This window comes from Zosterops lateralis (genome assembly GCF_965231275.1).
Source record: "Zosterops lateralis genome assembly, chromosome: 4".
NCBI classification, from domain to species: Eukaryota; Metazoa; Chordata; class Aves; order Passeriformes; family Zosteropidae; genus Zosterops; species Zosterops lateralis.
The window spans coordinates 15,139,647-15,153,977 of record NC_139765.1 but is presented as its reverse complement, the minus strand read 5'-3'; the positions used below and the strand labels follow the sequence as shown (position 1 = coordinate 15,153,977).

The following is a 14,331-nucleotide window of genomic DNA, read 5'->3' as shown; positions in this document are numbered from 1 at the left end:
CTATGCCTTCAGAAATAGCAAGGCATCCAAGCTAAACACTGCAGAAGAGGAAGGATGTTCAAAAGCAACTCAAGAAATGTCCCTTTCTTTGAAAGCACCTGGGGCTCTGTGGCTTTCAGTAATACCTCATGTCCCAGCCATGAAGCAATGAGAAAAGCAAAACCCCAGTCCGGCTAAGTTCTGTCTTGAGGAAGCAGTAGCAGCCATTCTTGCAACTTTAGATTCAGGGCAGTTTTTCAGTGGCCATGAGTTAAATTAAATCCTAAAAATTTCCCTGGCATCTGTGAGAGCAAGGAGGCACAGATTTTAGGAATGGAAGAAGGTAAACACCAGCAGGTAAGAGCTAGAAAATTCTTCAGTTTTTATTTTCAGTGGTTTACATTAAGAGCTACAAAATTCTTCAATTTTTATTTTCAGTGGTTTACATCCTTCTTTTTTTCCCAATAGTTCTAACAATTGCTCAGCCCAAATTAATAGCAGAGCAGAATTTAATTCATGTAATTTTCTTTATCTATTTCTCTCTCTTTTTTTTTGTTCAGTCTGGTCTCACCGATGCCCTTATTCTTTAGGCTACTGCAGTCTGGATTTGCATAAATATTTTGCACTCCTTGCATGTGAAAATCAAATGGACTTGTGACATGAGATTTCATCACTTTCTACATCCAATTTCTTAAGACATAGCTTCCCTGAAGTCACTTTCCTAAGAGGCAGTGATACATTTTCTTATGCAAGCCACGCTGAAGATTGCAGCTCAAAAAAACCAGGAGAGAGCTGACTTTATGAAAAGCCTGACAAGATGTGAAAAATCTTCTACATGGAATATCCATAATCAGAACTGGTCTGGTGATAAGGGTATTAGGATAAAGCAGCTCTAAAACAAATTCAACGTAATTAGACCAATCTTTTCATCTTTTTCCTAAGCCTCAAATCCAGCAAAGTATTTAGGCAAGTGCTTAGCTTTGAGCTAATTACATTCTTTTCATGCCAAGTCTACCTGCACTCTTAAAATTAAGTGCTTTGCTAGAGTAGAACCTATTGGATAAATGAATACATTACAGATCAACAAAACCAGCTGGCATAACAAGAGGATAGACTACAGTAAAATAATTCAGAGCTGTATGCCCCAGCACAGGAAGATTTAGAACCTATTGAGCTAGAAATGGAGAAAGGTTCTTTAGGATTAGGAACATGTTTACATAAATATATGAATATTGCTTAGCACACTAACCCCATAAACCCAAATGGAACTGTTGGGCATATTGAGGAGGAGGGCAAAGATGGCAAAAAGCACCTGGTTGTTAAAGAGGTGGGGAAGCAAGCAAGCAGATGGCATTGACAAGAGAGAAAAGACTAAGAAGTTGGAGAAAAAGGCTGTTAACATGCAATGCCAGGCTAGCTTAAAATTAGAAACATTAAAGAAAAAATTGTTTTATTTCTTCTAAGCAACACTGTACAGCTGGTGTAATATATAAGATGAACTATGCACTGGTTTATATTATATAATACAATACACCTTCAGGTCTTAAAGATATCTCAAAATTTATTTGATTTAATTAATATTTTAATCAAGTCATTATTTTCTCAATTTCTTCTAAGGAAGCATTTCTCATTACTAGTAAAATTGTTTTATTATCTTTCATATTTATTTAGCAAGTAGCTTTATTGCTGATGTAAGGTGACAGCTTGGCAAAACTGACAAATGGAGAGCTCTGTTCATATATTGAGGAAGCACTCAATCCCCAGACTGCCTCCTCTGCCTCCTCAGCAAAGCTCCAACGACCCAACTTAGAAAAGAATCTTCATTTAAAAAAAAAAAAAAAAAAAAAAAAAAAAAAAAAAAAAAAAAAACACCAACCACCCTAAACTAGGCCTGCCAGCAAACACAATAAAATGACTAGCAAAACAAACACTAAAAAACCACCTGCTACAAAACAATCCCCCCCCACAAACACACACCCGACTTATAAATTATCATTGAGCAGATACAAGTGGATAATGCACCAACAGAAAAAAAAGTCATGTTGAAAACGCTGCTAATTGAATTGTGATAGTGCTGCAAACTAATACAGCTTGAGACACAGGATAAACAATTACTAGTACACACTCATGCTGAAAACAATACTTTTCTTAGGGCATATATCACTTATCTAATTTCTATGTTAGTGTTCATTGTTTCCATGGGAAACAGCTATTTTTATTTTATATTATAAAAATCTATGCTAATATCACTGAGTTACAACAAACATTTTTGTGTCCCAGACAAACTTAACTTCTGAAATAACAATTCCTCTCTGACTCTGCATGTGAATCCAGCAGCATTAAAACAGTGCTGCAAAGTCAGTCATTAAACACTGAGCATCAGAGAAAGGAGGAATGTAGTATTCATACTCCATAACTTCAGAGGCTGCAAGATGCCTGTGAGGTCTCACAGGGTTGCTTGGATGGTCAAAAGAGAAGATAACTCTCCACAGAAAATAACCTGGTTTGCCCTGCAACAGTTCATGTTGTGCTCCACAGATTAAAGGAACTCTAGAGAAAATGACCTCCAACTTGCAGCACCTAAATTAAGAGTCAAACTGAGACAGAGAGGGGATCCTTCAGAATGGCATCATGTCAGGAGACATATGTGATCACCTCCAGAAACAACAACCAAACAAAGGCAAAATGGGAGGTCTTCTTTTAAGGTTTTCCAAGGGGTGATACTCCTAACACCAGGCAATGCTCACAGTGTTGGAATTTTAGTCCTTCAGATACCATACAGGCACAGAATGAGAATGTCTCATAAATGTGAGGGCTAACAAAGACAGACCCATGACTGCGCCACATCAGGAGAATACAGCAGGAGAGGGGCATAAGTCATCACCTCACTCACTTGAAAAGCCATGAAAATTCTCAGCAGTATCACAAGCAAGGAAAAACCTCAAATTTCCCCTTTCTGTATGCCCTGAAGAAAAATTTTCTTCTAATCCCAAAGCAGCCAATCATCTTAACACCAAGGACAGATGCAGGGCTCATCACCAGGTTACTATCACACCAGAAACTGCTGCTAAAACACTTTCAGAAAGAACATGAAGAAAAAAATTCTTATAAAATCTTGTAAGTAACATGTTACGATCACAAGGTTCTTTGCTTAAAGTAGGTTGTAATGGTAGATATTAAGTAAGTTAGTTGAATAATCATTAGTGCGACAGTAAGAGGAGATGATCTGCACTGGAAAGAATCTCAAAGAACAGGGTAGTTCTACAGCCTGCAACTGTCAGCAGTACAGGGGTAATGTGCCTTTTCACTTGAGTAAAAGTTATTCATAAACCATAAGTATCCTCCAGATTTTATTAGTCAGATTGCACACCTGATCTGACTCTTTCGATGCTATATTTGAACCCACTATTCTCTACCAACAAAGCCACAGGGAATGCAGATAAAAACATGCAGTAACTTTGAAGTTTTCAACATTTACAAGCAATGCTTTAGTGAAGATCTAAAAATTGTTACTGAAGGGAGCAGAATTGGTTGAAACTATGTTATAAAGTATAAGTACTACACCAAGGATTTGTTGGATTCATTATTTAAATGCAGACAATTATAGACCTATGAATGAAATGCAGTATGACAGCAGGGTATTATTTGCAATAATGCATCCTACCATGTGTTTAAAAATACCAGAGTATCAATGCATCTAATCAGAGTATGACAGTATAAACACACATAAAGCACATGGGAAATTATTGCAGAATTCAGCTACCATAAATCAAGACCTGGTTGGAGGAGGGTGCTTTGACCAAACTGATTTGGTAGGTGGCATCCTTGCCCATGGCAGAGGAATTGGAACTAAGTGTTCTTTAAGGTTTCTTCAAATCCAAACCTTTGTATGATTCTCTGATCTCAAGCAGAATTAGGGCTCATAAAACCTTTAGTCCTTTCAAAAGACACAGTATGACAGCTGATAAATCTGAAGTTATCAGCTCCTTGCAGAAACCTCATTTAACAGACAATGCTTGCCTCTGCCTAGCCCTTTCTAAGACACATCTAATGCACTGATTCAGCATTTGGAATTGATAACCCATCAGCATTTCAGTGCTGAATGCTTCTTACTGGTTGGAGGCAGCTAATAAAAAATATAAGACCTTTGGTGTGGAGTGCCCAGAACTGGAGTGTCAGTGTTCACCATCATCTCCTACTAGAATGCTCAGGGGAACTCTTTAAGGAATACCTCATAAAATACTGCCTTGTTCAGACCTTGTAGAGCTGATAATGAAGAAGAAACTATAAGAGAAGGTGACATCATCAGAATTTGAAGTTATTACACTTAACTTGGACTATCATTAGCTTCCAGAACATTTCCAACCCTTTATTGCTGTTTCAGTCTTTGTGTAATTGATAGAGTCAGAAATTTAAAGCAATTACTGCTCTACACATTGAGAAGTTAAAAGCTGACCCTGATTAGAAGACTACTTTTACACAGTTGGAGTCTTCTGAGCTGTTAAAGATCAGCATTACAGAAAAGATAACAAAGGAAGCCCTCGGGGTTTATTTTTCACTAGTTTTACAGAAATCAATAGTAACTTCTATTTCAACCATTCCAAAAGCTATGCTCTCAAAAGACTGGAGTCCATATAGATTATCATTCAGAAATACACTCTTTTCTCTGTAATCAACAATTTGCTCATAAAAGCTTTATGACAAACTGACAATAATATAACTTATCTAGAAATGTACAGAACTGATTTTTTTTCTACTCTAGCCACGATCTTCAGCCTTGACCTGAAGATGGAAGGGGAGGGAGGGGGCAGGTACCACAGGGAATTGCTTTGTGGATTACTTCCCTTCTGAGAGGACTGTGAGAAACCGGCACCTAAGATAAAGGGTAGTAAATTCACCTGATAGTTTTGAAGCTCCTGCCTGTGCCATAGAACAGTTGTAGGGATCCATGAAGAGAGGTTGCAAATCTATGCACTTGAGCTTTAACAAAAACTTTACCTCTTTCCTACATTTTATCTGCTTTTAAAGTTACAGAAAGAAACACAAACTACCTATAAAATACATGTGCCAAACTGTCTACATAACTGAGAAATTAAATTACAAAACTAATAATGCTTTGTTGGAATAAGTGTGAGCTCAGGTCTTTGATCTACAGACAATCTCAAGTCTCACCAAAGCTGATGATGCTTAAATATTTCCTTTGAAGATAAGCTGAATGAAAGGAGCAATTAAATTTTTCTTCATGTATTTTATGCACCTGCAAGTAGTGGAAGTGACAACTGAAGACCATGAAAAAATTAAACAGAAATTAAACTTTGCAGGTTAAGGAGTCCTCTAGATACTGGAAAAAAAAAAAAAAAAAAAAAAAAAAAAAAAAAAAAAAAAAAAAAAAAAACCACCAAACAAACAAACAAACAAAACAAAAACAAAAAAACACAGAAATAACTGGTAAAATCACTTCTGTATTCATTGAAAAAATAAACAGGGGATAGAAAAAGGTTTCTTGCTAGAATTCTACCTCAGCCCAAAGACTGCATAAGAGGCATGATGGAAATATGACAGTGAAAAATACATGCAGTTTAGAGGTTTCCCTAAACCCTATCATAATGCTCCTTGTGCTGAATAAAGCAAAGACTCATTGATTTACTTTTTTTTCCAAAATGTACCTTTGCTGCCACTGCCCTAAAGAAAAATGTGTTAAACAAGGGCTATTCACAGGTTTCAAGATTTGCAAAAGCCTTGGGTTTCTTATGGAACTTGTAGGTAATACCCTCAGTCCAGGCAACTCACAACAGCTCTGCTGTGAGGCACTATTTCCATGAAAGACAACGGAATAAAGAGCCTGAGAGCTCAAAGTACTCCCAAGAGACCAAGAAAACTGACAGTGCAGCCACCTGCTGCAGCCAAGAGCTCAGGAGCACACCAGCTGAGCAGCAGTCAGGCACACACACCTGAGGACTGTGCAGCAAGAGGGATATTAGGAAGGCCTTCACACAGTGCCTTGAGCTATTTCATCTGGACAGGAAAACGTGCATAAGCACATCCTCTTGTGGTTTGAGAGAGACTCTTTTGAAGTCTGCTGGCCCTCTGAATAAGTCATGCTTCAAGAACATCTATTTCTAAGATTGCACAAGGAGGTAGAAAACCCTTCCAAATATTTGAGGGCTGGCCTTCAGTTACAAAAGCACTGCATCCCGAGCAGATTTAGAGAACTGACACAGTTTTGATTGCACCTGTTTGCCTAACTTGTGAATAAGAAAAAAAATTGAACATGTAAAAAAATCAATCATTACTCAGATGGCTATAAATATGCATTATGAACATTTACCTTTTAAGAATTTTAAATTCAAACTGCACCACAACATTGTAAGGGAGAAGGCAGGGGGGAAAAAAAGGCAAAAATAGCCAGACATGCTTGCTGAAGGGAAAGAAAGGCTAAATTCTCACTTACACAGAAGTCCCTTCATACAACTCTGGAATGATAAAGAGGCTTTCAAGCAGATGTAAATTACACTCAAGCTGCCTTTAAAGCCCTATTTTCACTCAGACTGGTTTAAAGCTACTTTGATGCCAATTAGAGTCCAACCTGAATTGTTTATGTGGCACAAGTGGAGAGCTGAGAGTGCAGTTGATAGGAGTGGAAGCATTCTGACTCTAATGCTAAACTTTTGCTGCAAGAACACTTAATTCAGATTTACAAAAGGAAAGGATGGTAAAAAAAAAAAAAAAAAAAAAAAAAAAAAAAAAAAAAAAAAAGAACTTCCTTGGTAAATAGATCAGAATGCCAAAGAATAGTCGTAAATAAACTAAGCACCATCTGGCTCACATCATCACTTTTTTGTCTTCCTTTTCCCTTCCACCATTTTTATTTTTAAGCCAACACATCAATTAATGTCATTCTCAGGAGTGATGCAGTGGAAGAAAATGTCTGTGATGAAGTGAGACTGCACGGCAGGGAAGACTTTAACTGACTAATGCAGTAATTTTATCAATAGAGTGACACTACCCTGGCAGAAAGAGAATTCTGGGTAAAATAATTAAGCCGTGGTTTATTTTCAATTCAAAGATAAATAGGACAGCAAGAAAGAAGCATTGTGGGTCACACTGCTCCTCTTCTCTGGCTTTGTGGACCATTCCCATCACAGGTACTCTTAGTACACTCCCTTCAGGTATTTGCCACTGCAACATTGGCTGTAGTGCCTTTGCCTGGCAATATCTAAGTAACCCTTCCTTAAAAAGCTAGGGTTTCACAAGAGAACTAAATAATCCAAAATTCAGTTCAAGAGTATTTTTCCTAGCCAAATTCTTCAGTGGGGGAAGTGATTGCCACTCTTATCTGACCATGAGCAACCTCCATCAGAAAAAAAACCACACCAGAAGCAAAGTAGGTTGCAAGGTTACCCAGAGCTTCTGCGTGAAAACGAGCACTGATTCAAACAACATGTTCCTTACTCATACTTCCTCCAGAGAGGAAAAAGGTAATGGCAGTGGCCATTGTGAAATAAATGTTTTTCTGTTTTCATCTATTCAGATGCCCATGTCATCCAGACATCTCCCTCTCAGCTGCCTGCTGACCCCTCAGGCTGCTTGGATGTGATAAGAGGTGGGGTGTAGGCATTTTTTAAAGGTTTTATCCAGAAAGGACCTCTCTCAGCCCTAGACATGTGCTTTCACAGAATACTTTCTCTTGCTAGGGGACCTTGGGTCTGCATCTATACCAGCCTCTGCTGAGCTGAGAAGCAAATGAGCAAACCCACAGCAGATCTCCAAGGCATCATTGGCTCAGCTGGCCACAGACACTTTTGAAACACTATCCAGGAGGGCTTTCTTCTTAAAGTGGCTAATTAATCAAAATAAATACCTACAGTTGGGAGCCTCCCTCCAACCCCTCCCATACTCTCTTTAATTTGTACAGAGAAAGTATTCCAAGACATCTCAATTTGTTGCTGGGTAAACAGCTGCAGCATCACCATGAAGAATACAGCATCTCCCCTCTCTCTTTTGAAGGTATCTGGTGTACAAAATAGCCATTAATTTCTTTTTTTCTTTATTTTTCTAATTCTACCAGCACTGAAATATTTGGATTCATCTGCAGCACCTTGCTCATCCTTTTAATTAGTATGGCAGACTGCTTCAAAACTCTAGAGAACATCCCTTTGCAGATTGTGACTATCAAGATTAGTGGAGATTGGATCCAGAAAGAAGAAAGGAGGCTGAGAGAGTGAAGTCTGCGTTCCCAAGGTCATCATGGGCAATGGGAAATTCCATTTTTGGAGGTTCCAGGAAGTGTTATTCTTCTTGGGCTATTTTCTGGGACTCCTACAACCATCTTCCTCCTTGGATGTGTTTAGATTTCCTCTCTTTAATGGAGCAGATGGCACTAGAGCAAATTCCATAGTGTACAGTACATTCTGCCTCCAAGGCAGGAGCTGATACTGCATTGCAAACCATTTTCCTGTGTGAGATGGAGGCCTTCCATGCACTTGATCAGTCCCTTCCTTCTAATTCAGATAGTAGATCTCTTTATTCAGAGGGATAGCCAGAGACAGAATTACACCTCCCACCTAAAACTTCCAGTTTGAACCCATACCAAGCAATCCCTGTGGAAATGTTTTTCTAATAGAGACTAATGTAGAAGTCAACATTATAAACTCACTTCACTTCTAATGTGCTCCTGGCTCTACACAAATCCCTCCTAGATGTAGGATATCTAGGCTGGATAACTCCAAGTCAAGGATTGACTCCATGGCATGGAGCCAGCATCTCGCAGAATCTGAAAGACCTTTGAGTGTTGCTATATGTCTTTTCAAGCAAAACATCCAGCCTTTATCTTAATCTCTTTTATAATATTATTAGTTTGTAATAACTAACTGCCTTCAAAATTGCTCCGTTGAATGTATTTCCCTCTTATCTTAATTTCTCAGTTGCTCCCTATTCCCTCATGAATTTTGAATCTATTACACACAAAATGCCCCAAAACCACAAACCCCAAATCACAGAAATTAGGCTGATGCAGCAAAACCACATGTCCCCTAGAAGCAAACAAGGCAAAAAGCCCAATTTCATTGGTTTATAGAGAAATGAATATGAGAGCATTGATATAAATATTTGAAACCTCTTGTCTCCTGATCAGAATGCAAGTCAGATGTGTAAGGATTAAGCTCTTGAGGTGCATTAGTACAGCTACTTAAAACTGAGTAACTCCATCAAAGGCAAGGTTCCTCTGTTTGAAGTCAGACACACAAATACTGAGCAGCATCAGCTCCAAGTTGCCATGACGTGAATAACATGCCAATGTCCCCCCTATACCATTGATAGCAACACTCAAGAGTTTGTTGGGTTGTTTTCAGAATACTTGAAATGAAAATAGAACTCACTGTACTCTTTTTAAGGCCATTTCCTTCAATTGCTTGCGTGATGATGAAGAATCAACTCAAACATACAAGGTAAACAAAGAATTGTAGAGAGAACCTAACTTTGGCCAGATGAAACTACAGATATGAATATTTAATGCAGATTTCTGGAGGGTAGCTGTAAATAGGGGTGGTCAGGGCATTATCCAGCATGCACATAAAATACAATGCAGCTCTGAAAAGTGCAGGGTGAATGGAGGGTTTGTTAAACCTCAACCATTCACCTGATGATAACCAGACAATGACTGTGTAGTGGCAACACGATGTATTGGAAGTCTGCATTCCCATCACACTACCATACCTGTTCCAGAAACAATGGATGCAATAACCTCCAACAGTGTCAGACCTCCTGACCATATAACCAGGACTTTTTTATACTGCAAAAATATAGCAGGTGATACTCTTCACTAAGAGATGACTTGCCTGGCCCTCCATCATGACATCTACCAGGCCTTCTGTGGGCCTGACACTTGCCAATTGTTGAGTCTCATCTAACCCCAACACACACAGAAAACCACTGATTTCCATGCTGCAGGGCATGTAGCTGCAGCAGGACCTACCTGACAGAACAGAGTCGTTAATCCTCTGTCTAAACTAGTATGCTTTAGGATATACTTGGCTTGTATCATTTTGCCAATCAGTTAGAGCGTTTGAAGATTAGGGGTTTTGTCTACTTATTTTGTTAATTAAAAAAAGAAGAAAAAATATATTATGGATTTCACTCTTTAGTTATCTATTTCCTAGCTACCTGTACCAAGAACAAAGACACAAACCTTAAGAGGCTTTGGGTATTTTTTCTTTTGAAGTTTGGGATTTTTCTAGCAGTGCTCTTTCTCTTTCTGTGCCAATTAAAATGGCTCTGTTTTGTAACTGATAAAGGTGCCTTTAACACTTGTCCACAACAAGGAGCATTGTGTGCAGTTACAATTGTTCAATAGACGCCCAGTTCCAAACAGATGGTGCTTTATCTTCACCCACTTGTCAAGATAGCATAATGCATTGTCCTGTCAGGGATTAATGGAAGTGCCACTCACATTAGATGCTAATTCTGGTACAAGTCTGTTAGAACACTAAAGATGCTACAGCTACTGTTTTCCACCAGTGCTTGTAGCAGTCAGTCCACACTGGAGCAGAAGCAGGACATTCAGAAACCAGGGTGAGGAGCACAATGCAAAAATCTACTCAGAATGCAACCTTCTGGTCAATGGGAAAGACTCATTTAAAAAGCAAGAAAAGGATGATAAAAAAACCCCACAAAGAAACAGTAGAAGAAAAAGTGAAAACTGAATTTTAAAGCAGACAAAACAAGGATTAGGAACCAAGAGAGAGGTTAAAACAAAACATCCAACACAACAGAGAAAGAGCCTTTTCTCAGTAATGATCAACATATCACATCATCAGAAAATTGGCACTAGAATGTCCATAATAGGGAAGAGCAGCTGTAATACAGGACAGAATGTAGGTACAGTGAGAATACATTATTCTTCTCCTCACTACATAGGCCAAAGCATTATTGCCTTATTGAAAACAATTGTTTAACATATTGAATAGGTACACAGTTGAGTACTGATTATTAATGAACATACAAGTCCCAAAACTGATTCCAAGATACATACTCCAAGAACAATATACCAGGAGACATCTGCATAAACACTATAAAAAACAGGAAATTCAGAGATAAGTTTTCAGCTCTCTCATGGACCTTTTTTATTTAGATAAGAGATATGAGACCTAAGGCTAATTTGAGATGTCTCCACACATACAGTCTCTGTGGACTGAGAACCTTCTGGACTCTAAAGAGCTTATGTGCAGCACTTTTATCACATTTTCATTTTTGTACTGTGTCCATTTACCATGGTCTGTAGCTGGCATAGTGAAATAGAAGAAATCCAAGTATTGGACCCTTCTTTCTGAAAAGTCACTGGAGAATGAGAAGTCTTTTGTGCTTGAGAGAAGCTCCTACATATTTATATGGATGACAAACCTAGTTGGATACTTCATGGTCACAAAACCTCTAATGACTAGCTATCATTCACTAGTTGGTCAAGGCCTTTCACTCTGCATTTCAGAAGAGGTTGCTTGTGAGATAAAGGGAAAAAAGGCAAGGAGGAAGAGGCTATTCAGAAATGATGATCAAATCTGAAAAGCCAAACCACGGCAGCAGATGGTAGATGGCAAACAGGAAGGTTTTGTGAAAAACTAGAATAGTATAAAAATAGTGGAAAGAAGGAAAGCATTCTGACAGCATGAAATACTAACCTCTACAGATACACAAGGAAATGCATATACACCGTCTGTTGCTCCATTAATAGATAAAGATGAAGCAATAGAGTAAATGCAAGGGAAATGAAATAGCAAGGGCAGCTATCACTAATATGAGATGCAGCTTGAATCCAGGTCCTGAAATACTATATTAGACCATAACGATTTCAAATCTCTTCTGAGAGTTGGAGATATGAGGTATACTGTTAACTTCTCACAAATGTCCTGTACTGCATATTAGAAGCTGTGGTCATGGTAAAAAGAAGATGAACTATTAAACAGGAAAACTCCATCTGGTTCACCAAATCAATGAGCTCTAGATCATAAAAATCTAATGGGGCACATCAGGAAATTAAACCCATATACTTCTGCCAGTCTCATACTTTTATTTGTCACAGGATCTGCTGCTTCCAGACACTGGGAATGGACTAGATGGGCCAGATATATCTCTCGTGTTTGTTCATTTTTATGGCCTTCTTTACAACTTTGGTTACTGAGACTCACCAAGGAGATGGAAGAGAGTTTATTACATTATTAATGGTAATATGTTTGACATCCATTATACTGGACTGAAAACCTTGGCTGGAGGCAAGGACAATGTAGGTTGATACCTAACTAGTCACTCCACACTCCAAATTAACATAGTTCAGTGACATACTTCTAGGCTCAGACCTCTTATACCTCCATTTGCAACGGTCCTTACTATTCCCATCTGGACCTTTCTTGAGTAATGCTTATGGTAATGGCCAGAAAATGTTCTGATTGTGTGACTGCATACAAATTGGGTGCCAGAAGAAAATAGATATTTCTTTTTTAGACCAAAACAGAATTCCCAGTTCAGAGCCACATGATGAACTCTCTCCTCTCAGTCAGTCTCCCTTTTTTTGTTCCTCACTCCTTATGAAACTCTGGCAGTGCAATTATCACCCCTTCACAGTGCCAATTACTGGATTTCAGTACCACTGTAGCCATGGACTGTAGATGGACTTAAGTTTGCTGTGTTATTAAGCAGCTGGTCACCACAAACTCCCTCTTTAGTCCATAGGGAAAGATCAGATCCCTCAAGTCTCTCTCACAGCAAGAATATTCCCATAACCTGCCAGTCTTGCTAATCAAGTCATGAGGGTTTTCCATGTAGATGAGCCTAGTTGCACTAAATTCCATACTGTCCTACTAAACTGACTTTACTGGTAGCCCAAGATAGTGTGTGTTCAAGCTTTTAAAACACAGTGCACTCTCCTCTCAGTGACAAAGATGCTGTCCTATGAGAGTCATAAAAGATGTGCTTATATTTACCAAAAAATGTTTCGTCCTTTAAGCCACACATCATTTTCCATAGGTGAAGCTCCACAAAGTTGGATGAATAAACTGTAAACGCTTGCAGTAGTTCCATTTGATTAAGTGAGATTCATTTTACAAATAACTCAACAACTTCTGTCAGTCCCAATTAAACTAACTAATTGACCAAGCATTTGATGTTTAGGGGTGAAACAAAGTTTCATCAATATCAAAGTTTCATTTTTATAAAAAGCATTTTTCTCCACCACAACTGTGTTAAACAGAGCTTACTCTCTAGTCTTTGGTCTCATTTTAATATGCTATTAGTATCTATAAAACAGATCTTACCTTGATCTTCTGAAGAAACTGGTGACCTGGAATAAAACAACAAAATCCAGTCAGTCTTTGGTAAAAAAAGGTCAAAAATAAAGTTCAGTCTCAGACTCCAGAATGGGATATGGAGTAATCTGAAGCTTATATTCTTTATTCCTTAGGAGGACTGAAAAGCATTTGACAAAAAGAAAAAAAAATAGGGCTGAACAGGCCATATAGCAGCAGATTCTGCAGGCCAGAGTGACCATATGGAGCCATCTCCTTGAGGACTGATGCCAAGACTGTCTGTAGATACTTGGCAGAAACTCATCTGCTACTAACACTGCCAGGAGAAAACCTCACAACTAGGGGTGGTCAAGGAAATTACATCTTGGCAGGAACTCACAGGCATTACAGTGACCATTTTTTTGCCATAAATCAATGTAGTGGTTATCATAAACAGTAGTCATAATTAATAACAATTCATGCCACTTTCACAAAAGTAACACAACAGGTCAAAAAAAAATTAGAAAGCTGGACAGATGTAAGTACAGAAAAAAGGCAACATACCAGAAGCGACACAAGAGTTATAGGATACTCTAACCAGTGGGTTAGGACTCTGATAATACCCCAAGAGAGGGAAGACTTATAAAACACAGGTGACCTCTCAGTGTCCCTGCTGATAAAGAGAAGAACCCCAGTGAATTCCTGGGATTTGTATCACAGCTCCCATCACTAAGGATCATATTCTTCATGGTTTTGGTCACAAAAGGAACACAGAAGTACTGGCTCTCAATTTTTCTCTTTGCTGCAGTAGTGTGGCTTAGCAAAACTAAGGCTAACCATGGAGCTGAACCTGGGATGTACCTTCATTATTTAGGCCAGGCTGACAGCACACACTCCAATGGACTAGGCCATTCCTCAGCACTTCCCCAGCACAAATTTCAGTTTCACACACAGCCTCCCCTCCCAAGGGTTTGTTCCTGCAGTAACAATGAGTTTGTTCCTGCAGTGAGTGGGGCAACCCATGTTTCCTTTCCAAGATATTTAATTTCACAATAACGTACAAAAATAACAAATTAGAAAA

The 14,331-nt window shown here is 38.6% G+C and overlaps 1 protein-coding gene across 4 annotated transcripts in view; it reads right to left on the bottom strand.

Moving 5' to 3' along the window:
* Positions 1-14,331, bottom strand: part of DGKI (diacylglycerol kinase iota) — a 99,783-nt gene that overhangs the window by 13,670 nt on the left and 71,782 nt on the right. For all 4 annotated transcript variants that reach the window (XM_083859487.1, XM_083859489.1, XM_083859488.1 and 1 more), the window contains one exon: positions 13,281-13,306. In XM_083859487.1, coding sequence (XP_083715613.1) covers positions 13,281-13,306 — 26 coding nt within the window. The remainder of the gene's footprint in view (positions 1-13,280; positions 13,307-14,331) is intronic.